The following is a 26414-nucleotide window of genomic DNA, read 5'->3' on the forward strand; positions in this document are numbered from 1 at the left end:
CAAAGGTAATGTTACTTTTTCTTTTTCTTTTTTTTAACGATCATACCCTTTCCCTCCTTAAACTCTGCTATTCATTCCAAATGCTCATAGTACTAAAGCTAAATTTCCAGAACATAAGGCCCTTTGCAAATGCAACCTTTTAGTCACATCGCATCACTCTTTTCCCCACCTTTCACCACTGAATTTCTCACTGTTCTCCCATTTTGTTCAGACACAAGCTGAAAGTGACACATTCAAGATATTTAATATTCACTTCATTTAGGTCCTTTGTCCACCTTTCCCTTCTATGCTTTTCTTCACTTTACTTTCTTCATCGAATTGTCTACCATTACGAAATATAAAAGAAATGAAGGAGGGAAACTGCAAAACACACAAGGGTTTCATTTGGGGAGGTAAACCTCTTATCACTCTGGTCAGCCTAATTGGTCAAATCCTCGAGGGTAGGGCCGATTTTTTCTTAACGGTATCCAACATCTATGAGAGGTTCAGTGAGTGGCCATTCAGATATTAATTCTCCCCCTCCCCCTCTTCCTCTCCTTTGAGAAACCTGGAAAATAGAAAATCTTCCCACGGAAACTCCTCAGGGTCGCGCCAACATCGAGGCTTGCGCACTGGGTCTCGGCCGGTGGCACAGCCCCGGCTTGCAAGTCCGCAGGGTCTCTGGGCAGAAACCCAGCGCGGGCTTCTGGATCGACCGCGCGCGCGTGCGCGCTCCTCCCTCGGCCCCCTACCCTGCAGCAAGGGGAGCGTGACGTAATGCAACCTCAGCAAGTCAGCCGCTATATAAAGGAGGACTAGGCGGCGCGCCTCCCAGACGCAGAGTAGCTTGTGATTGGCTCGAGCTGCGGAACCTCGGAAACCCGAATGTGAGGAGCTTACGGATCCACAGCTGCCGCCCCCCGCAGAAATCCGGAGCGCGGTCAGAAGCCAACTGGCGGTAGCGGCTGCAGGTAAGGAGACTCCTGAGGAGAAAGTAGAGGGACTCGGGTCCGCTGCGCTCAGTGTCGTTAGCGTGAGTTGAGGAGAGGCTCCCACCCAGCGTGTAGTGTAGGACGAAGGGAACAATGGAAGTGGCGTCTAGTCCCTAAGCGTTCCCTCCCCCTCGGGCAGACAGTGTTTCTCCTCAGCAGCAGCGGGTGGCTGGAGGAATTGAGAGAATTACTTCCCCCTCAGCCGATCCGTTCTTCCCCAAGGCCAGAGCCCCCGGGGGCGAGAGCCGTCGTGGAGGCCGTCGGTGGTTTAGGGTGACGGGAAAATGGCGGAAAACAAAACAGTGAAGTGAAGAATGCGGCGGCCCCCTGGCATTTTCTCTCGGCGACCCCAGCCCCGCAATATTCCTCTCGGTTGCACTGCCCCTACCTCGCCCCCGCCCCCCGCCTGCCGCGAATGGTAACCTTGGAACGCGCGAGGGATGGCGGCGTTTGCGAGAAGGTGGCACCGAATCGGGCATTTTAGGGGCTAGGGAGCCGTCAGAGCCTGGGGTGGGGGTGGGGGGCCGTGTGCGGCAACTGTCGCCTCCGTTAAAACACCACCATTTTGGTTCCCAGCCGCCGTCTCCCGTGTAGCGGGGCAGAGGTAGCAGGAGGAGGATGAGGGGTTGGGCAGCACGGCGTGGGTAGCAGCGGTGGCGACCGCTGCACCAAGTGCGGGAGGAGGGGTAAGGGTATTCTTGTTTCTTCGCTCTCTTGACTTTCCACTGCGAAGGTTCTCTTGTTTGGTTGAAGATCCAGGCAGATGGGTAATATATGGGAGGGCACATGTGTGCATTCTGCTCAAAATGATTGAAACTTGGCATGATCATGAGAAAGGGAGACTTCTGCGGGAAGAGGGCTGCGTCCAAAGCTGCAATACTGCTACTTGCCAGGGCTCCTTTGTCTCCTATCTCTGCTAATACTACTTTCACATTCTCTTGCTCTGCCGCCTTAGGATTTCTCTCCTGTCCTTCACCCTATTTACATTATTGAGAAGCTAGGTCCTGAGTGAACTATGTTTAGAGGAGACGAGGAGACAAATGAGAGTAAAATGTGGGGGTGGGGTTGTCTTGTTTTGATTTTTGTTTTGTGATTTCTGCTCCCCACATATTTATGGAAAGATGTTTACTTGAAGAGTGCTTGGTGGGTACCTCCATTCAATAAGGATGGGAGATACACTCTTGAGAAGACTGAGAAGCCTAGCTATCTATTGGCTGTTGAATCCTTAACACACTGCTGTTCTCATACCTCATTCATTATTGATCTTATTGAAACTTCCTATATGGGAAAAAGGTGCTCCAATTTATTTATTTGGTATTCTTGCAGTGTGATACTTCCCGTAATAGTTGCACTGTGTGTTAAAATTTTTACACTTCATTGAGCACTAGTGCAGATTTTTCTCTATGAATTTGGCAAGGGTAACGCTTGCCCTTGGTTGGTTCTCTTTTACTTTCCAAAATAAGGTATTGCTAGTGATTATTAAAATATGCTTTAGGGAAGATTTTGGTTTAACCAGGTGGTCGAATTCTAAGTGAAATAACGTTGCTTATGTCGTTTTAGGTAGTTGTTTCTGTTGCAATCCCTTCGGTTGCTTTTTGGATTAGCAGTTTTGAGCATATGAACCCTTCCTAATCTCACCCTGAACATTAAAGTGTAAAGAAAAATTCTTAAGTTGTGTAAGAGATTTGGTTTAAAATGTTTTAAAATATCTAATTGTGAATGTATTTTTACAATAGGTAAAAAGAACGTTTTTCCAAAGAAAGTAATGTAGTTCAGAAGGAAAAATAACAAAAAGAAAGTGCTGCAGATTTTATTTTACAATATGTAAGAAAATCAACAGTTTCTTCAGGATACTCATATTAAGGTGATTAACAAATTACTTAATGTTTTATCTTTAATAATTAAACAAAATTAAGTGTTAAAACATTTTAAAGACATCTATAATTGTTCTATTAGTTATGTGATAAAGCAATTACTCTAATTAAATTTGGAATAGTATACTGTTTTAAATGTTAAAAATAAGTCCTTATGGCATTTTAATTTATCTCTCTGAAGCCCCAGGTAGTTTATTGTGAACTCTCTTGGCCCCTCTTGACTTCATTTTGAAGGCAGAAAATAATGTGGTATTTGAAAAAATATAGAGAAATATAGCTAAGAGTTTCTAAAAATTTGTAATTTTGCTCACACATGAAGTAATTTTGTTAGAATCATTTTAATATACAGATAAATAACCTACTGCTGTAGGATTTTGATATACATGACTCAAATGTTAATAAAGATTACTCTGTGAGACTTTCTTGCCTCTTTTACACCTATCAAATTTTGAGACAAGGGAAAAAATCTTAGTGATCTCTGGTACTTAAGGATAGATTAAGTTGTCTTACATGGCAGCTTTCTAAAAGTTTCTAAAACTTAATGATGCAACCTCATCTTTTGTGTGGTATAGCCCAATTTATTAAACATTCCTAACTAAAAATGAGGAAATGTTTTATAAAATTGACAGACTTTTTGGTTGATTTACTTAGAATCTTATGTTTGAAAGCAAAGTATACATGTAGTTGTAAGAAATACGTTGAGTTACAGAACCTGACTTTAGGTTCCATACGATCTGGTGATCTTAAATATAGGATAAGTCATTTGAAATGAAATAGGTTGAGCCCTTGCTTTCAAAACTAGCATGAGGCTAGTGTGACTTTATTAATCATTAATGAAAAAAATTAGTCATACAATTACAAGTAAAAGATATTCTGAAAGAACCAATTTACTAAATGTTTGTATGTGATTGATCTTATCTCCACTATATTTAGGAAGCAGTCATGTTTCATGAGTCCTCAAAACTGTGAGACAAGAGAATGTAGTAGAATAAGGCCAGACGTCCTTACTGGCTCAAAGAACTCCAGGGAAACTGGGATAGAACATTTTACATTATAAGTAGAACCCCGGGAGCCAGAGGTGAAACACACGTTTATCTGCAGAACTACGCTGCAGAGCTGAGCTGGGTCTGGAAGAAATGGATGAGAGCCACTGGATGAAATTCACTAATACTAGACACCTGAGTCCTCTAGTAATGTATAAATATCCCAACTATTGCCTGTTGTCATCTTGTTCTCTTTTTTCTTCTTATTTAATAACATTTTAAGTGGAACCTCAGTGCTACAGTTTTGTTCTTTTGCTTGCTTCTTTCACTTCCCTATGGCTCATCACCCTTACTGTGCTTATTCTCCATTATCTTTGGTTTACTTCCATTTGACCCTTCTTTTATTTATGGTTGTCACGTAAAGCATCTAATCAAGGTTTTTGCTTGTTTTGTTTTCCTTTGTAATAAGATTTGCACACCTGGTTGAGAGGCACATTTTCAATTGCATCATTTTCTCAAAGCAACTGACTTTGGCCTAAATGTATTTAAACTATTTTTAAAACCGTTTCTTTTACAGAGATTTGTGAATGAACTTTGCTAAGTATGGATTCAGGTGGTGGAAGTCTTGGATTGCACACATCAGACTCTAGAATGGCACATACCATGATTATGCAGGATTTTGGTAAAGCATTTTCTTTGTTATATTTTTTCTTTCTTTTTTAAAAGTCAGAACATACTAAATATCAAAACTGTATTGGGGAAGGGGAGAAATTACAATGAAAAATTGTTCTTTTGCCAGGAAAATACATTTGTAGGGCTTATTTTCTTAAAGTAAGGCGATTTGTCAGTAGTCTAGATAAAATCATTCTTATAATTTTGTGGGAAGGTTGAGGTAAGGAAACTTGGAATATAGTGGTAATATGTCATTGGAAATGAAAAACTCAGTTTGCATAAATACCTGCATCAGTTCTCATGTGTAGGAAATATTAAAATATAAAATACATTTTAAGTTGCATTGTTAATAAAGCTGAAAAAGGAAGTACTTCAGTCATTTCAAAGAAGTTAGTTAGATGCTTATATAGTGATAGAGGAATATCTTGCATTAAGTGATTAATTATATTCTGATGCCATATCCTCAGAAAGTTGTTACTAATAGCATTACCTTTTTATTTTTTTTAAAAAAAAATTCCCTACTTTTGTGGCCAAGTTTTTCAGTAGCCTCTTAACAGTAGTCATTTTGATGAAGATGATAAGACTCGCTTGACAGTCAACAAAGAAACTGAATTTGGACAGGTTCAGTCTGAATGATAGAAGAGAGAGGTATCTGAAGTGTAAGAGGTGGGCATAGAGTGGTAAGAATTAAAGAAAAGATCAGAATGAGAGTAAAAAAGATAAATGGTAAATTGGGACCAAAAGTAAACAGAAACATGAGATACTGTGGAATTGTTAAAGATGAAATTAGGAATGGGGGATTACAACAAGTGATACTTTACTGAATTAAGAAAATGCTCCTACTGTTTTCAGATAATATGGTTGAATATGTTATTTTGTCCTCTGTTGTAAAGCCCACAGTAATGAGAGCCAGAAGAACTAGATTCTAGTCTTGGCAGGCCTATTAAATTATCTGTGTAAATGGGCAAATTACATATTTCACTTTTATGAAGGGGTTGGACTAGAAAACATTTAATGTCCTCCCCAGTTCTCTGATTCCTTGACCTTTCTGTCTGATGGTAAAGGTGCAATGCGTAGATTAAGATTTAATATGGTGGGAATCGAGATGACTGTGTAGTTCATGAAATAGAAAGGAATTATGGATTTATTCTGCTGAAAGAGTCAGAAGTGAGTTGTGTTGATTATTGATGACTTAGAAGTGATTTTATGTGAAAAAAAAGTATAGGAATAAACTCTAGAAGAAGGACAAAAGGCTGAAGCATAAGAGATTTCACAAATAATTTTGTGAATTCTTCACTAGAGATAGTTTTTCAAATTCTGGAACACTTGAAATTCAGTGTGATAAATTAAGTTTTGGTTGAAATTTCAACTTTAATTTTTTACCTTTTAAAAGTAAGATATTTTTAAATGGAAGAAAGGCAGTATTTTCTCCATTTAATACAAAATATTACCTACCCTGTAGTATCTGGTAAAGTGCCAGAACCACCCTCACTCCTGAAGAAGTTGCCCATTGGCAAGTAAAACTTGATTCATTTCAAAGAGTGAAAAAAATGTCTGATTGGTGCTGGTGAATATTTGCTTGGTGTTCCTCTTACCTTTCTTTCCACTGTTCCTCCTCAATGTCTTGAGGTTTAATTAATCCCTTATTTATCTAATACTAAGCTTTCCAAATTCTAAAAATTGATTAGAAATTAGATACATTCTCTTTAAATTTTTGCTAACATCAAAACTTAGATATCTGCAATGCCATAAATTAATTATACTTGTGAAACATAAGAGTTCAGCATACATAGGTAGACCTAGCCAAGTAAACACATTGTGTGGCTCAGGATCTCTAAATTCTGTAAGGTTTTTGGTTAATATGAAATGGCTACTATATTAAGAATCTAGAAACAATAAATGCCGGAGAGGGTGTGGAGAAAAGGGAACACTCTTGCACTGCTGGTGGGAATGTGAATTAGTACAGCCACTATGGAGAACGGTATGGAGGTTCCTTAAAAAACTACAAATAGAACTACTATATGACCCAGCAATCCCACTGTTGGGCATATACCCTGAGAAAACCATAGTTCAAAGAGAGTCATGTACCAAAATGTTCATTGCAGCTCTATTTACAATAGCCAGGAGATGGAAACAACCTAAGTGTCCATCAACAGATGAATGGATAAAGAAGATGTGGCACATATATACAATGGAATATTACTCAGCCATAAAAAGAAACGAAATTGAGTTATTTGTAGTGAGGTGGATGGACCTAGAGTCTATCATACAGAGTGAAGTAAGTCAGAAAGAGAAAGACAAATACCGTATGCTAACACATATATGTGGAATCTAAGAAAAAAAAATGTCATGAAGAACCTAGGGGTAAGATGGGAATAAAGACACAGACCTACTAGAGAATGGATTTGAGGATATGGGGAGGGGGAAGGGTAAGCTGTGACAAAGTGAGAGAGTGGCATGGACATATATACACTACCAAACGTAAAATAGATAGCTAGTGGGAAGCAGCCACATAGCACAGGGAGATCATCTTGGTGCTTTGTGACCACCTAGAGGGGTGGGATAGGGAGAGTGGGAGGGAGGGAGACGCAAGAGGGAAGAGATATGGGAACATATGTATATGTATAACTGATTCACTTTGTTATAAAGCAGAAACTAACACACCATTGTAAAGCAATTATACTCCAATAAAGATGTAAAAAAAAGAAAAAGAATCTGAACTATTAATTTAATTGAGAAGTTTATTGGACCAGTTTCTTTTGAAGGATACTTTAGAGTTTAAATTTTACAGTAGTATGATTTATGTAATAACTTGTGCGTGTCTCAGTGTAATAGTTGCCCTTGGAATCTGTGCCATTGAATTTAATTGTTGTTTAAGTTTTTATTGCTGAAAAGAGTCCATATTGCTTTGGGACTTAAGTAGCAGAAAACCTTAGATGGTGGCCCAAGATGGACCCAACAAATACCAAATTTTATGCTGTCCTGGTGAAATTCCAGGTATTCACATTTAAATTAAATAACTTTAGTAAAAAAGGAAATGCTTGAAATAATGACTTGTTTCTTACTGTTATCTGGTTATCTAATTGATTTCACACTTTTTAAAAGTTCTTCATATCATTTATAATTTGCTACCTAGTGAGATAAATTTTAATGCCCTTTAATGTTGCTTATTAAATGCCTTAAATTTTAAACGAGTGACTCTATGGTAGGTCTTCTTATTCTTTCTCTTTCAAACTCTTCCTTTAGTAGTTACTCACTTGATTAGCCCTATAAATTCCTTAAAAAATAGTCTCTAGAATAAGTAAATTCTATTCTCCTCATTTAGGCAAGTTTAAAAAAAAAGCCAGTCTGGAGTAAAACAATGAGTTCAGTTCCCAGCTTGAACCTTGGGCAAGGTTATTTATTTATTTATTTATTTATTCATTTATTTATTTATTAACATCTTTATTGGAGTATAATTGCTTTACAATGGTGTGTTAGTTTCTGCTTTATAACAAAGTGAATCAGTTATACATATACACATACCTCCATATCTCTTCCCTCTTGCGTCTCCCTCACTCCCACCCTCCCTATCCCACCCCTCTAGGTGGTCACAAAGCACGGAGCTGATCTCCCTGTCTGTGCTATGCGGCTGCTTCCCACAGCTATCTATTTTACATTTGATAGTGTATGTATTTCCATGCCACTCTCTCACTTTGTCCCAGCTTACCCTTCCCCCTCCCCGTATCCTCAAGTCCATTCTCTAGTAGGTCTGCGTCTTTATTCCTGTCTGGGCAAGGTTATTTAATCTCTCTAAACCATAGTTTGTTCATATTTAAAATGGGGATAATAACACTCACCTTATTACAGAGTTCTGAGGCTTAAATGAGATAATATATGTAAAAGTATTAGGTTGCTTGGTGCATAGTACTCAATAAATATAGCTAGAGTATAGCTAAAATAAGTGACTTTGTTTAGAAAGTCAGTGAAATCTAACAGATGAGTTGATAAGAGGAAAGTGCAAAATTTAATAAAAGACATCTTGGATCTTGGTCTGAGTAATGTGCCAATACCCTGTGAGGAACCCATTAATTCTTGGTCTAAGATCCTTAAATTATTTAGTTCAGGGCAAACAAGGATGTTTGGATTTTTTTTGGTTTAGATCTGATTTATTTTGACCTGTAATTTCCTGCTAGAGTTAAAGACTAGGTAAACTAAAAAACACTTATTCCTTCTTCTTAGAACCCTCCCAAACAGATTAATCTGAACCCAAGCCAGCACTAGCATTATTCTATCCTTCCATCCTTCCCTAGTGTCTATTCTCAGAAACCAAACTACTCTCCAGCAATGTTCTAAAATAAATGAGATTTCCCATATTTTAAGTCTAACTTATGAAAAGATTTTATAAAATACTAATTTCATTGTTCATATACATAGAATTGCAATCCTGTGAATTTTATAGGGTTAACATTTAACTTTTCCCTGGTAAAAACCATATTTCCAGTCTGGTTGAATACTAAATTTGAACCCTCACCTTCTCCCTGTCTCCAAAAATGGCCAGTGGAGTAACAAGTGAATAGAAAGTACTTGTTCTGTACGTACTCCCTTTGTCTACCAGATTTTCAAGGTTGAGGCTGTGTCCTTTTGGGTAATATGGTGGTTTAGGTGAGAGTTTGAGAATAGTGAGAAGGCTACAGAAGGGTTGAAAGGAATATAATCCTGAAAGGCAGCTTTTCCCTTCTCACCTTATTTTTTGATGTGTTAGGGTATTAGTAGTGTTTACTGGTCTCCATCCTAACTTGCTGACAAACTTCCATAATGAATTGGTTAATAATAGTGAACAGTGTATAACAAATGGTACTCTTTCAGGTATTACTGTATAGAAAGTGATCATTATGAAGAAAAGGCTTTGTGCTGGATTATTTCATGTAGGTAATTTTGTTGTAACCTGGTCCACAAACTCTGTTAATTTGTTTACTATACCACCTCAGGGAGAATGTAACAGAATTACTTATGAAGGAATTTTACACTCTTACAGTATTTACAAGGAGGGTAGGAGTTGGTGTTTACCGTGCTGCTCAAGAAAAACGTTATTTAAAACTTTATTCCTGCAGATTTACTAATTTAGAATTTAATGCAATTTAGAGTTTGTATGTATGTTTTTTAAATAAACCAAATCTTTGCCTAAAATGAGTTGGTTCTTTTTCTCCTCAAATCAGATGTTAAAGGATGCTTTCCATTTTTGAATATAGTAATTCTTGTACAATAAAGAAGTTCAGGGACTTTTATGTTTATAATATGTATTTCTAATGTATTAAGCTTGTCATATTTTATTAACTCAATTTAACATATTAGCAACCTTTTATGTTTGTGTGCCCTTTTTATTTTAATTTTAATTTTTTGAAATGTTAAACTCACAGGAAGTAGAAAAAATAGTATATAGGGTCCTGTATACCCTTTACTCATCTTCCTCCAATGGTGACATCTTTATAATAACTGTAGTACAGTATCAAAAGCAGGAAATTAACATTGGTACATTATTGTTAATGGGACTACAGATCTCATTCAGTTTTCGCCATTTGTGTGTGTGAGAGTGTATATAGTTCTATGCAGTTTTATTTCATATATAGATTTGTGTAGACACCACCACAATGAAGATACAGAATGGCTCCATCTCCATATATATGCTATGCCAAAATAGTCACACACACCCCAACCCTTGGCAACTGCTAATCTGTTCTCCATCTCTATAGTTTTAGAATTTTGAGAATGTTATATAGATGATTCCATTTATACATTATACAGTACAGTAACCTTTGGTAATTGACTTTTTTCATGCAGCATAATTTTCTAGCAGTTGATTCAGGTTGTTGAATGTATCAATAGTTTTGTCCCTTTCTTTATTGCTGAGTAGTATTGCATAGTAAGGATGTGCCAGAGTTGGCTTAACCAACCATTTACCTGCTAAAGGACATTTGAGTTGTTGTATTTTTGTTTTTTGCTACTAGAAATAATAGCTACTATGCACTGTTATGGATATTTATGTATAGCTTTTTGTGTAAACATATTTTAATATCTGTGGGAGAAATGCCACAGAGTACAGTTGTTAGGTTGTATTGGTAAGCACATGTTTTTATAAGAAACTGGGCAAATTATTTTCCAGAGTGGCTGCTGCCATCACGTATGAGAGATCCAGTTTCTCTGCATCCTCACCAACCTGTGGTGTTATTGTTTTTTATTTTAGTTATTCTAATTGGTGTGTAGTGATATCTCATTGTAGCTTTTTTTTTTACTTGAAAATAAAGTACATTATTTTTAAGGTCTTAATTTAGATTTTACTAATATTGTTTTCACCCATCTCCACCCCAGTTCCTGGTTGGTGATGATTTTTATTACAGTTAAATTGTCAGTGGTTCTTTAAAATGATAGTTTGCCCAGGACTGTTTCATATTTAAAAACTATTTTATGTCATCTGATATATACATACAGTACTTTTAATTAATAAAATAACTTTACTTTTTTTGGATAATTGTTTGTATTGTAGTGGCTGGAATGGCTGGTACTGCGCATATCGATGGAGACCATATTGTTGTTTCAGTTCCTGAGGCTGTATTAGTTTCTGATGTTGTCACAGACGATGGGATAACTCTTGATCATGGCCTCGCAGCTGAAGTTGTCCATGGGCCTGATATCATCACCGAGACTGATGTAGTAACAGAAGGTGTAATTGTTCCTGAAGCCGTACTTGAGGCTGATGTTGCTATTGAAGAAGATTTAGAGGAAGATGACGGTGATCACATCTTGACGTCTGAGCTAATTACAGAAACTGTTAGAGTACCTGAGCAGGTTTTTGTGGCTGACCTTGTTACTGGTCCTGATGGACACTTAGAACATGTGGTCCAAGATTGTGTCTCAGGAGTTGACTCTCCCACAATGGTATCAGAGGAGGTTCTTGTAACTAATTCAGATACAGAAACTGTGATTCAAGCAGCTGGCGGTGTTCCTGGTTCTACAGTTACTATTAAAACTGAAGATGATGATGATGATGATGATGATGATGATGATGATGTCAAGAGCACTTCTGAAGACTACTTAATGATATCTTGTAAGTGAAACTTAAAGTCCATAATTACTTGGTAGAAACTGATTTATGTATAACACCGACAGGTTTTCTAAGATGGGGATCTATTCAATAAAAGTCATGGGGGTGATCTTTTTGAAAAATAATTTTTTTCAAAGCTGTGTTGTTGAGATGCTTTTTTGAATTTGTTCATGTTTTTAATTTATGAAAATTTATACCCACAATGGAGTAAAATAATGCAATTTATTAATATCTTAGAACAAAAATACAGATTTGGAAGGTTCAAAAAGAACATTAAGTGACGCAATATTTTAATGGTAAATATATATATTTCAAAATGGGAAGTTTATTTCATGCAACCACTGCTTTCTTTTTAATATGACAGGTACTGGAGATGTCAGTTCAGTTTTGCTTAGGAGTTTAAGCATAGTATGTTAAGAAATGTGTGATTAGTTTTTTGAATTAAATACTTGAAAAGTAAATAATCAACTCAGATTGTGTTCTACAGTTCTGCCTGTGTTTGTTTTCTGTTGTCTATATATGTGTCTTTATAGTCCATGCAAAAATACTTTAAACATATTTATTTCAGACTGCTTTACGATGTCCTTAAGACATTCTATCTGAATGAGGAAGATAGAAATATCTTATTCTCATTTTAAGTGGTAAGTTTGCCTGAACAGCAACAATAATAAAAATCTCACGATAAGTTATTGATGGAGCTTGAGGAAGAAGTGGGTCTATTCTTTATAAAATTTGAAGGCATTCCTTTATTTAAAAAATCCCTTTAAAACTTAAATAATTTTTTATTTTAGAAAATAGAATATACAAAAATTAAATATTTTTTATATCATTCATTCTCTTGCCACCCAGATCCCTAACTTTTTATAATGGTTAGAATATTCAAATTGAGACTAGTTACTCTTTTTAACCATTTTCATTTATTTTATTTTATTTAGTTTTTCCCTTTTTTTCTTCATCACTTAATCTTTAATTCATTTTTTTACCTCTTGGTTTCTGTTGACCATTGAATCTTTCAGGAGTTAGAGAATAAATTGCCTTGAAATGTCTCAATGGTAATTTTAAAAGTCCTCTGTTTCTTTCCCAAGATATCTTCAAACTACTCAAGGGATAAAATTGAAGACTTAAAACAGACTGTTATCTTATTCCTAAATCCCTAACTATTCCTGTAAGGAAATCTTATCAGCAGCTGAGTTTGTCTTCTCTCAGTCTCTGAGGTGCATCTGAGATTTTTCCACTTTCAGACCAAATGTCACAATTTCTTTATCTTAGCAGTTGGTTAGGCTCTTCCACTTGTGCTAAGTAACTTGGAAATTAATATAGGATAACTGTATCTGTCTAAAGTTATCCCAGGTGTGCTTTTCTTTAAAAATACCTAACACTCTCAAAACATTTCTGGGTGATGATTTGCTTTATGAAAAGCTTCACCGGAGAAGGGAGGTTCCTTTAAATAATGAACCAATATAATGCATTCAAATTATTTTTTTTTACCTATAAAATCAGTTTTTATTTCTTCCAGGAAAATAATTTTGTATAAAGCAAAACATATTGGTAGGGTCATTATGGGAGCGGTCATGAAACCTCACCAATTTCAGGGGTAAAAGAGAAAAGTTAATACCTTTGTATTTTTTTTTTAGTATAATAGCTTTATTGAGATATAATTCACATGCCATACAATTCATTCATTAAAGGTGTGCAATTCAGTGGTTTTTCATATATTCACAGAATTGTATCACCATCACCATAATCAATTCTAGAATTTTTCTTCCCCCCAAAAGAAACCCCCATACCCTTGAGCAATCACCCCTGCCACTCCATTCACCCCTCAGGCAACCACTAATCCAAATTCTTTCTCTCTAATTTGCCGGTTCTCAACATTTCATGTAAATGGAATCATATAATATATGGCCTTTTGTGTCTGGCTTCTTTCTCTTAGTATAATGCTTTCAAGGATCATCCATGTTGTAGCATGCATCAGTCCTTCATTCCTTTTTATTAATGAGTAATATTTCATTATATGGATATACAGTTTATTTATCAGTTCATCAGTCGATGGACATTTAGGTTGTTTCCACTTTTTGGCTGTTATGAATAATGCTGCTCTGAACATTCATGTACAAGTTTTTGTGCACATAGGTTTTCAGATGTCTTGGATATATACAGCTGGGAATGGAATACCTTTGTAATTTAAATATTACTAATTTTTGTTTGTTTCATCATTGCATAATACGGATCCATTACACATTGCCTCACCCCATCCCTGTGGTACATCAATACAGAGTTGACCCTTGAACAACACAGGTTTGAACTGTGTGGGTCCACTAATACAAAGATATTTTTCAATAAATATATACTGCAGTGTCACATAATCTGAGGTTAATTGAGTCTGCAGATGCGGAACTATGGATACGGAGGGGCAACTGTAAAGGTATACATGGATTTTCGACTATGTGGAGAGTCAGTGCCCCTAAGCCCTGCATTGTTCAAGGGTCAGCTGTAGTCTATACTGATGTCATATTCACCATATAATTTTGGTAGATGTAACATGAAAGGGGTACAGTAAAAAGCCTACTTAGTGTTTAAAAGAAATATTATACTGTACATTTTGCTAAAATGAAATTTTAATCAAATTGTACCAATGGGCTATAGAAGAATATTGAACGATAGCAAACTTTGTAGGGTTGGCAAATAATGCACCTTACTGTTTTTTTTTTTAAATTTTTATTGGAGTATAGTTGCTTTACAATGTTGTGTTAGTTTCTGCTGTACAGTAGAGTGAATCAGTTATACGTATACCTATATCCCCTCTTTTTTAGATTTCCTTCCCATTTAGATCACCACAGAGCACTGAGTAGAGTTCCCTGTGCTATACAGTAGGTTCTCATTAGTTATCTATTTTATACACAGTAGTGTATATATGTCAATCCCAATCTCCCAATTCATCCCACCCCCGTACCTTACTGTTTTAATGTTATATTTAGCACCAGTAGAATTCTGCGTTTTATATACTATTACCCACTTATCACTGGCTGGGATGTCATGTGGGTTGGGAAACAACACCGTGGGACTTGAATGTTGTAAGCCTTATAACAAAAAGGTTAAGCTTGAATTTTGGGTATTTTGAGTATTATCTGTAAAGAAGAGTCTTTGAGGATCTATTTCTAAAATCTGTTGATTGCCTGTTAAATCTTTGTTAACTTTGTACTTTCTATAACAAAGGGTATAGAATAAATCTTGGTGAAGTTGATGGTTTATCTCTTAAAACTGTACACTAACATATTTAATAACTTTATCATCTTCTATGAACTTAAAATACAGAACAAGTTTAATTACTCAATACATTTCAAAATTGTTCATTCTGAGGAATCTAATTAAGTAGAAAATAATGGATGCATTAAACTGTGGACCTCGAGGAAAGGTGTAAATGGAATCAGAATAGCACCAGTAATTTCAATACTTAAAGCAAAAATTATGGTACAAAACTTTTGAGAAATGACCAAACAAATGTCTATTTCATTTCATGAGCTTTAGTTTTGTGAATTACAGTTTTAATTCAGTTTATCCCAGGAGGAACTCTGATTACTTTTAACCATTGAAGTGTAATAAAGTAGTATTTATCAGATGAGAGTATTTTTTTCATTAATTTACTGTTAGTCCAACCTAAGAAATTCATATTTTGGACACTTTTTGAGTGTTTTATATCCTATGTCTTTATTTCCAAGAATGAGATAGTACTTTTTTTCTGAAGACTTAACTTGCCTCTTAATTTTTTTAATGATCTCATTGTTTTATTCAACGTATTTTAAAAGATAGGCTGTTAAAAACCAGTAATATCAGATTCTTCCTCATCCTTTTTTCTTTCATTTTAATCTGTCCCATTGTGAAAAAAATATTTGCCAAAAAAGTACTAACAGAATTAGGTTTATGATGGAATGAAAATATTTTTTTCTGTTTATTTTGATCATTTAGGTACTCTCTTTCATAGACAATAAACTATTTGAACTCTTAAATAATGTGGAATCATTTATATTTAACCACAAAGTTAAAGTAGTTTTACATTGTAAGAAGAATTTCTGAAATTCTGGTGTTTTCACCATTTTGAAAGGCCAAAGGAATATTTTTGAATTTGCATGTATCAAATTTGAAACTGAGGTAGAGAAAATCTAGACTTTGACCCATTTAGATCTTACTGAAATTCATATTTTAAGAGTACTGAGTTAAAAACTTTTTAATGTCACTTTATTCTGTTTTCAGTAGCTCTGGAATTGTTTAGATATAGTCAAGTCTTCATGATTTTGTTTCATATATGATACTATGATACATATAGTAGGGAGGAGCAGATTTTCAGTTTAGGTTACATTTCAGTTTTTATGGGGACAGGACAAGCATTGAAATAAAAAATGGTAGGCATATAATCTTTGGGGGAGTATATTGTTTAATATTTATGTTCAAAGAGCAAACTTTATGAATATAATGTATTCATTGCATAGTTTATGCACAGTATTCACTTGAAACTAAATGCTATTCTTAAAGAATCAAATTTTTAAGTATACTTAAAATGTAAGTAATTATTGTTGCTTTATTTTATATATGATTTGAAGCAAATCATACAATGGTAAACCTGGAAGTATACAAAATTTCTGATTTGAAGTAGCCTTCCATTGACTCAACAAGAATTAAAAGTATTTACTAAGATTTTATTTTCATGATTTCTGAAAAGCCCTTTTTATAAAATAATTCAAGTGTTTTCTATTTTCTCTTTTTTAAATACTAGATTTTATATGTTAATTGGTTTTAGATATACTGCTATTTAATTTGGGAATTGTTTATGTCAGCTTATTTCATGAGTACTATATATTTTATGTTGTAATTTTTGTTATTAATTTTGGTGTTAGGATTTAGCTTAAAATGTTGAATGTAATGGAAGATTATTTAATCTTTTCCCAAACCACTTTAATTAAAGCTGTATGGTTAAGAGTATTTCATATACATAAATTGAAATCTGTGATTATGTCTTTTATATAATTACGATCATGTAGTATATCTGTCTTGTATACATTTTTTCATGAAATATACCACTCTTAATGGTTGCATAATAGGTCATTAATTGAATATAGTGGGTAGGTGGTTAACACATTATTTCACATTGCACTAATACTTAACACCGACTAAATGTCAATGGTACTTTTTGACTGAAACAGTTTCCCGTTTATATTTTACAGTGGATGATGTTGGGGAAAAATTAGAGCATATGGGGAACACACCATTAAAAATCAGCAGTGATGGTTCACAAGAAGATGTTAAAGAAGATGGATTTGGTTCAGAAGTAATAAAAGTGTATATATTTAAAGCTGAGGCTGAAGATGACGTTGAAATAGGTACAAATAATAATTTTAATTTATTGCTATAATGGTTAGGAATTAGAACTTCTCTTTTCTGGAGACTAAGTTCTAATATTGCCTTCAAAGTGCAACTCTTATAAAAGGTTTCTTTGGGGATGGAATATTTAAAAATTATATATAAATATAAATCACGGATAGAGAACAAGTCATCTTAGATATTTTTAAACTTGAGTAGAAGATTCCAGTTGAAATTTCAAAACATATGAGTGGAGGGGATTTGGTTTAGAGAAGGAAATTATGAGTATTTAAGGGCAGGCTAGAGGCAGGGTGCTTTGGATTTTAATCCTAGTTCTTCCATTTAGCTGAGTGGTCTTTGGTGAATTACTTAACCTTCTTCTGCCTCAGTTTCCTCATCCATAAAATGGCCATAATGGTAGTAACTACCTTATAATGCTATTGTGAGGATTAAATGGGTAAATACATGTAAAAGACTTAAATAGTGCTTGGCATATACAAGTGTAATGTAAGTGTTAACATTTGTTGTTATTTCTTAGTGATGACTGAAAATTTAAAGTGCAATTTATAAGAAAATTCTCTTGACACTTAGAACTTTATGTTTGAATATTTGAGGGGGAATATTTTTCTAAAGGAAAATATTTTTATGTATCCTTCTTATTAATTTAGGGAATTATTCCATGATACTTACTGATTTTGATACATGTTTTAACTTTTAAGGTGGAACGGAAATTGTCACAGAGAGTGAGTACACCAATGGGCATTCTGTAGCTGGAGTGCTTGACCAGAGCCGAATGCAGCGGGAGAAGATGGTTTACATGGCAGTTAAAGATTCTTCTCAAGAAGAAGACGATATCAGTAAGGAAAAAAGGCACTGTAGTGACTTATCAGTAGTCATCATGCATTCTTAAAAAAAAACAATCTCATATTCAAGCACTACATAGGAACAAAGTTCAATAAAATAAATCTGACCCTTCTCTATAATTAATTTAAAGGAAAAGGGTCCTTTTGACAATCCGTGCATGCATGTATTGTTCAAATGAGCAAACGTAAAATACTGTGTCTGAGATACTAGGGATACAGAGATCAGCTAAATATGGTTCCTGACTTTAGGATAGCCCACAAATATGTAGGGAATTACTGAGAATCTACTTTGTGTGTGTTATTGAATATGTTGCATATGTATTATCTCATTTAATTCTCATAATTCATCTCTGAGGTAGGTGGTATTAGCCCTGTTTTATGGAAGGAGAAAGTGCTCAGGGAAATTAAGCAGTTGCCCAAGGCCATTCCAGTATTAAATGAGGAAGATAGGATTTGAACTCATGTCTGCCTAACTCTGCTGTCAGTAATCTTTGTACATGGCAGTGAGCACTGTTGAACTCTCTCTGAATTTAGCAGTAGAAGGGCTAGCTGTTTGTTTTCCTTCTGCCACTGAGAGATTAGCTGAGTAAGTATTCTTCCAAGTCAAGCCACCAGGATTTTTACTTATTATGCCGTTGATGGTCTCCAAGTAGTTGCTGTTTAAGGTTTCTTGCGGCTGAGTACCACAGGGAGTAAAAAGCTCCTCACATTTCCTTTCCTGCCATGGTACACATTTCCTTATGAAGATGTTTTACTTTCTTCCTACTTTCTCCTCACCTCAGTGTAGGAATGCAGCCCTTCCTTAAGGCTTTTTCTGTCTTCTTGCCATGCTGAGACAAAAACGACTTTGTTTTGCCCTAGAAGAGCAAGAGCCTCCACTTCAGTGCATTACCTTGATAATAGTTAGCTTTACCTATACTGCACTATGATCCCCACTCCTCAAATTTCCTCCCCTAGAAGTCATAGGGAGCTGAATTCCAATCCCAAACAAACATGAATAATATACCACAGCTGAAAATGTCAAAACAAATGAGTCTAGAGGATTTGGTTAGAGAGAAAAAGAATTAATTTCTATTTGGTCTCTAGATTATTTCTTTTCTGTTTTGCTCATTGGTCAGGAGACTGAAGGTTAGGTTAGCTGATGCCAGAATTCCATAAGGATGTGCAAAACTTAGACCAATGTTTCCTTCTGGTTAATTGAAAGAAGGGAAACCTAGGAGAAAAGGGATACTTTTTCCCCACATTTTTTCCACATTTTTCAGTAGTGAGTAGGGAATTCCCTAGTGGTCCAGTGGTTAAGACTCCATGCGTCCACTGCAGGGGGCATGGGTTTGAGCCCTGGTTGGGGAAGTTCCGCATGCCGCACCTCGCGGCGCGGCCAAAAAAAGAAAAAAAAATTTAGTAGAAAATCCCAGTATGTGAATCAAAGGAAAAGCATAAATTCAAGCCAATTTTCTACTTAACACTTCAAATCCAAATGGATTATTTCACATAAAATATACTTACTGACCTTCTAGGTTTAAATTCTTTTACACTAATACTATGTTTTTTTAAATGTCTCACTTAACGCTTTTGTCTTCAGTAGGGTCTCTGAAAATCCTGCCTCTTAATGGGTGTCCACATAGCCTTGAGCCACCAGCATTTTATATTATAACCATATATTATGGTTTTACTTTCATTTTTAATTCTTTTTCAATTACTAATATTTTTGACAATTTTTCACTGCATGTACAGTACTGCATTTAATTTACATGTGGGATAGCATGGACCGCTTTTTAGTACTGATTCTATGGGAAATGCTTTCTGAGTTCTGAAGAACTGTCAGGCAGAATTATGGAATACAGCTTTTCTTATAAATTCCTAATGCCCAATGGACTGTGAAATCAGTCAATATATTTCAAGCGCACATTTTATATAATCTAGAAGTCATTTTCGTAGGACTAGGTTTTAAGAGGAGGATAAGAACTTTGATAAATTACTGTCTCCTAGTGGCACCAGCCTGCGAAGTGCCTAATGTAATTTTTAAATTAACCAAATTGAAATCTTGAAAGTTGAAAGATAATCGTTTGGAAATTTTTACCCATTTATTAAATACTTGGGGTTATAAACAAGCAATTATTTCTAAAATTTAGGTTGCGCTGAAATAGCAGATGAAGTTTACATGGAAGTCATTGTAGGGGAAGAGGAAGGAACTTCTCTCCCTGAGACTCAGCTTGAGGACTCTGATGTTAATAAAACAATTGTCCCTGTTGTCTGGGCTGCGACATATGGTAGGACACTGGCATTTTTTCACCTGATAAGTACATAACATATCTATTTGATCAGCCTTTAGGTCATTAAATATGCTGTGCTAATGCCCCCATGAGTTGGCTAATACTATAAAATGTTTTGCTGTGGACTGATTCATCTCTAGTTACTTACATAATTTTTGTACCACATATCTTGTGTTATTTACAATGAACCTTGCTTAATGCATTTTGTTTTTCAGTAGGATTTATTTTAAATCCTACATGTATAAGTGAGTGCCATAAAAAGTTTTATTTTTCTAAAATAGGAATATCCTTTGAAAATTGATCCTTCCCCTTTTGGAAAAACTTATTTTATGTTTTAACACCACAAATAATAAGATATTGGGGTTTTGAAAAGGAACAGAAATCCAAGTGTGCTCTTCTAGGAAGTACGTAATGAAAGGTAAATTTATCAAGTTATTTTTTCCCTTTCTATTTTATCTCATTCTTACTTAATTTACAAGATGGTCCAGGTATACTCTTTACTTTGAAAAATTTTGTTGTTCAAATGCATTAATTTATCTTTACTTGGTTTTTCCAAAGGTTCATTCATTCAACAGTCATTTATTGAGCATCTTCAATTTTGAGGGTATTCTGCAGAAATATCTACCCAGGTTTTATTTGAAAAGTAAGGTTGTCCTAGATGTTAGTAGTTCAAAGGATGCTGACAGCAGCCCTTATTTTCAGTGTGTGATATTATCTAATCTATGGGAGTGGAAGAACTCAACAACAAAAAAGTTTAATCCAAGGAACGGTGATCAAAGTAAGATTTTGTAGATTAAGATGTGATCTACTAGTAATCATTATACTCAGTCTATCAGTTTTTAATTAGCCTTTTTTTTTTTAAGGAGATGAAAGAAGAGTTTCTCGAAGGTATGAAGATTGTCAGTCATCAGGTGAGAGTGCATTATATGTGAGATGTAAGTTAAGTAGCTGGTTTTGTGTACTGCTTGGTAGATACAGAGTTATTAGTTTGTGTGTACAGACCCATTTGTTAGACTCTTACTTGCCTGGTCATATCTAGTTAGTTAGAAGAGTTTACCTCCTTGGGAAATTGATTAATTTATATAGAGACATAGCGTGTGTTATTCTGTGAATGCAGTTCATTTTAGATTTACCTCGTGATTTCCCTGGTGGTCCAGTGGTTAAGACTCTGCCCTTCCACTGCAGGGGGGCACGGGTTTGATCCCTGGTTGGGGAACTAAGATCCCATATGCCACATGGCATGGCCAAAAAATAAAAAATTAAAATTAAAAAAATAGATTTACCTCAAGATACAAATATCAGGCCACTTACTACATGGGCCATAAAAAAGTTACTATGGAAAAAATTATAAAATAGAAATTACTCTGACATGAAAGTAAAAGTTGCCCATGATATCAACCACTTGTTAATGTCTTCCTTGGGATGGAACTATTTTTTTAATTTCTATGGCAACCAGTAGATTTATATAGCTGTTACATAAAGCTCATGTGTCAGCGTAAATTTTTCTTTTTTAGTTTTGATACACTTCATATAGTGTTATTTATTCCATGGTTGATAGTTCTTTTTATTTTCTTACACAAGGAGACTTTTTCTAATGATAAAGTGTCTATTTTGTTTCTATCTTTAGGAGGTATTTGACTCTCTAACTGTAGATTTCAGGGGAATTAATGAGAGGCATATATATCACAGCATTTAAGCTAAACAGTTTCTTAGGGCTACATTTTTAAACTAAATTGCATAACACAAGAGACTGTGAGAACTGAGATTTTATTAAGTACTTTATTCCATATACACTGATCCCACTGAAATTGCAGTAGATTGCCTGCCACTTTTATCTTAACACTTAAAAAAATCAATCTTAATACTTTTAACATTAAGTAAACTATTCTAAAGCATAAATGCAAGAAATCTGTTGTTTGTCATGTATTACAGTTACCATGATTGTACTGGATAACTGACATGTGTAAATTTCTTTGCTAAATCTCTTTAATTTCATCAGCCTTCATCAATGAGAAATTGATCTGATGTCAAGATTTTGTTTAGGATCATAAAATTCAGTTTCTTATGTTTCATTCACCTTATCAGTTTGTTCCTTTAGGATGAATAAATTGGGATATTTTAAAGTTACTTCCACATGGTATCGTATTTAAAGTATTTGCATATACACATGTGTGTGTAAGAGTATAAAAGAGAAGGAGAAGATGGGTGTACTTTGTGAAATTTAGTACTGCAATGGCAACTGAATGCCATGTCTTCTCTAATTCCTCTAACTAAAACCAAAAAAGTATAAATATATGTAGTTTAATAGTGTATCAATTTTTTTTCCAGGAAATACTTTGGACTCAACATTAGAAAACAGAAGTAGTACAGCAGCACAATACCTTCAAATTTGTGATAGCATTAATACAAATAAAGTACTTAAACAAAAAGCTAAGAAGAGGAGAAGGGGAGAAATGAGGCAGTGGCAAACAGGTAAAATACTAATACATTACTCGATGAATATTATAATTACTTGAAATGCAGTAGTATTTTTTGTAACCCAAGAATATGCCAGTTGTTTGTAGTGTAGTTAGTCCTACTCCCATGTACCTACTTGTGTTTGATCTAAATAGTTGGGGTTTTTTAAATGTTCTACTGGTACTTAATAAAACTGTGCTTGTTTGCTTTTTACCCAAATGATGTTTTTAAAGAGAATTTTCAGGTTGATTTAACAATAAAGGGTGCCTATTTCTAGTTTACAAAGTGCATGTGATATAGCATTTTGGCAGGTGAATAGTCTATAGTAGAGTGCTGCTCATTACTTTTTAGTGAGCTACTTTATTATAAATTGCTTTCAATGTGCATTTTATCTTACGGGATCTTATTCTACTAGTACAGTTCTCACATTGTGAATGTCAGCTAATTTTGCCGCCTTTGTGGTAAAACTTTAAAACAGTCTGGCCAAATTTCACAACTTCCCTGTTTTGTTTTGTTGTTGTTGTTGTTGTTTTTAATCTAGCTGTTATAATAGGTCCTGATGGACAGCCCCTGACAGTATACCCTTGCCATATTTGCACGAAAAAGTTTAAATCCAGGGGATTCTTGAAAAGACACATGAAGAATCATCCTGATCATTTGATGAGAAAAAAATATCAGTGTACAGATTGTGACTTTACAACTAACAAGAAAGTGAGTTTCCATAACCACTTAGAAAGCCATAAGCTTATAAACAAAGTTGACAAAACCCATGAATTTACGGAATACACACGAAGATACAGAGAGGCAAGTCCATTGAGTTCAAATAAACTTATATTAAGAGACAAGGAGCCGAAGATGCACAAGTGCAAATACTGCGACTATGAAACTGCAGAACAAGGACTGTTAAACCGACATTTACTGGCTGTTCACAGCAAGAATTTTCCTCATGTTTGTGTTGAGTGTGGGAAGGGCTTTCGACATCCTTCTGAACTCAAGAAGCATATGAGAACCCATACTGGTGAGAAGCCATATCAATGTCAGTATTGTGTCTTCAGGTGTGCAGATCAATCAAATTTGAAAACTCACATTAAGTCTAAGCATGGTAACAATTTGCCATATAAATGTGAGCATTGTCCCCAAGCATTTGGTGATGAGAGGGAACTTCAACGCCATCTGGATTTGTTTCAAGGACATAAGACACACCAGTGTCCTCATTGTGACCATAAGAGCACCAACTCAAGTGACCTTAAGCGGCACATCATATCTGTCCACACTAAGGATTTTCCTCACAAATGTGAGGTCTGTGATAAAGGTTTCCATCGTCCTTCTGAGCTCAAAAAGCATAGTGATATCCATAAGGGTAGGAAGATTCATCAGTGTAGGCACTGTGACTTTAAAACATCAGATCCATTTATTCTTAGTGGTCATATCCTTTCAGTTCATACTAAGGATCAGTCACTGAAGTGTAAAAGGTGCAAAAGAGGGTTCAGACAACAAAATGAGCTCAAAAAGCATATGAAGACTCACACTGGAAGGAAGATTTACCAATGTGAGTATTGTGAATACAGCACTACAGATGCATCTGGCTTTAAACGACATGTGATATCAATACATACAAAAGACTATCCACACAGGTGTGAATTCTGCAAGAAGGGATTCCGAAGACCATCAGAAAAAAATCAGCATATTATGAGGCACCACAAGGAGGCTCTTATGTAATAAGATCAATATAAAGAAAGAAGCTATTTAGAAAATACGACATGCTACATGGAAAGATAATTTCATGAACTGTTTCACCTGGTTACAAAGCTTGATATTAAATCATAAATTTACATTCTTTTTACTAAAGATCTTAAGATATTTGAATTGAGAGGGGATCTCATAGCCCTTTGAAATTAAAGAATTTAAGGAGCACCATAGAATGGTTGCAGAAAACCTTATTGTCTATTTAATAGTATTATAAGCATAATCCAGCTACAGGGGGCAAGAGCAAAGACAACCACTTTATTTGACTGATCATACTAGAGACAGATGTTTCTGAAAAGATCATATCTAATTGAGGAGTTTAGCAATGCTTTGCTATCGCAAGCGTCACTTTTATACCGTTTTAGAAATGGAGTGGGGAAATAAAATGCAGTCATCCATTAGTCACTTAGTCATTGAGCCTTTATATGGTACCTGGAAATTGAATTCCAGAAATGGCAAAAGTTTTGTGTATTCATCAAAAGAAATTTCACTGGAAAACAGGTTAGATTAATTCAATACTATTTAAAAGAATTTCAGAGCTGCTAAGATTTTAACACAGGATAGGATGTTTAAAATATAGCATTCTGTACTGAAGTCTAAAGATTAAAGTTCCCCTTTTTCTGATGTTCAAGTTGATTGTTGTTCAGTGTGGCATATATGACAGAAGTATATTTGAGTCAAATGTGGCTTTCTAAAATGGATGCAACAGTAATGTTGCAAAGTTAGCACTATATTTCTTAATGATCTAAAGATTACATTGAGAGAACACAGTTTTCTTAAATATTATGTTTAGAGGTTTTTTTAGGACAGTCATAGCAAGTATGATTGTTCTAGTCTTACTTGCTCTAATGTTTAAAGGTGCAATTTTATGCCATTATTGAAAATTTTGATTTTTAAAATCTATATACCATATTATTAACATGAATTTTCAATATGAGGCAGTATTTATGCGGTATTTAACAAAACACTATGCTGCCAATAGAACTTGGAGGTGGATATTCAGTTTACAGTGTATAAATTTAAAATATGCATCCCTTTAACAATGCTTCATGTTAGCATGCTGCAAATCAACATGGCGCTTAAAATAAAAAGCAGGTTTAGGGAAATTTAATGAAAATCCTGTTCATAAATGTAATGCATATGATGTGTATTTTTAAGTTTTAGTTGCTTCATGTTTACACTCATCTGTTAAACATAACTAAAATGTAATTTTACTTCATGCTATATTGTGGCTTTGTGTTTTAAATAATGTTCACCTTTCTGTTTTTGCACCAGATAGGAATCAGTTCCTTGAGAATAAATTTTTTATCTTTCTTAACTTCAGAATATTAAATTTGGAAATCTAAAATTGTGTGTCATGTGATTGTAAATGATGTACACGCTGTAAAATAAGATTGTCACTGTTATGTGGGATTATTATTTCTAAATGTTACTCATTGAAATGAGCATACAATAAAAAGCATTTATTGCACTTCAGGGTTTTATGAGTTTATTTAAAGTTGTGTTGCAGTGTCCCTCATTAAAAGACTTCACTTAAAATTGCTCTTAGGCAATTTTGTCTGCAGTTTAGCGTCTTGTAGGATTTTGTGCATTAACAACATGAGCTAGGAATTTAAACAATTATGATGACTATGGCATGATTATTCCTCAAAATTTTGTGTTTTTGCTAAAATCGTGATGGAATGCTTTAAAGTTGCCCATCTTAAGACTTGAGACTTAGTATTACAGAGGAAACTAAAAATTCTTAACCTGCTTAAGTAACACAATCCTGAAAAATGAATCTAATTATATTCCCAATAGACCAATATACATTCAAAAGGAAAAGTATTAAATCAAGTATTTGGGAAATATTTCTGCAAATGAGCGTAAAAATAACGTGTTGTATTCAAACTAGTCAGCATTCAGTAGAATCCATGTACCTGGATAGAATATATAGCACTATTGCTAAGACTCTTTGTCAATTGGGTTATTCTTTAATGATCACTAAGAGAAAAAGAAGGAATCTGTTAGCCATTACATGTTAGACCGGTGCTTTAAGCTTTAATTCTATAGAGTTCATCTAGGGATCTTGTTAAAATATACTAATTCCATAGGTGCAGGCCGGGGCCTACAATTCTGCATTTCTAGCAAGCCCCCAAT

General features: G+C 34.8%; 1 protein-coding gene across 4 annotated transcripts; it reads left to right on the plus strand.

Moving 5' to 3' along the window:
* The first annotated feature begins 843 nt into the window (after positions 1–843).
* On the plus strand, positions 844–25746 carry ZNF711 (ZFX family zinc finger ZNF711). 4 transcript variants are annotated; one of them, XM_027097872.1, is made up of 10 exons: positions 844–950; positions 2708–2835; positions 4406–4510; positions 11024–11584; positions 16801–16956; positions 17656–17793; positions 19932–20069; positions 20936–20983; positions 22401–22544; positions 23071–25746. In XM_027097872.1, the coding sequence occupies exons 3-10, from the start codon at positions 4432–4434 to the stop codon at positions 24246–24248; spliced, it is 2442 nt and encodes an 813-aa protein (XP_026953673.1). In that variant the 5' UTR covers positions 844–950; positions 2708–2835; positions 4406–4431; the 3' UTR covers positions 24249–25746. The 4 variants fall into 4 exon arrangements, with proteins under 4 accessions (XP_026953673.1, XP_026953675.1, XP_026953676.1 ...); XM_027097874.1 differs by lacking the exon at positions 19932–20069; XM_027097875.1 differs by lacking the exon at positions 19932–20069 and having other exon boundaries at positions 17656–17679.
* Positions 25747–26414: the final 668 nt, after the last annotated feature.

This window comes from Aethalodelphis obliquidens, unplaced genomic scaffold, assembly GCF_003676395.1.
Source record: "Aethalodelphis obliquidens isolate GAN/ISIS:26980383/991018 unplaced genomic scaffold, ASM367639v1 scaffold117, whole genome shotgun sequence".
In the NCBI taxonomy this organism is placed as follows: Eukaryota; Metazoa; Chordata; class Mammalia; order Artiodactyla; family Delphinidae; genus Aethalodelphis; species Aethalodelphis obliquidens.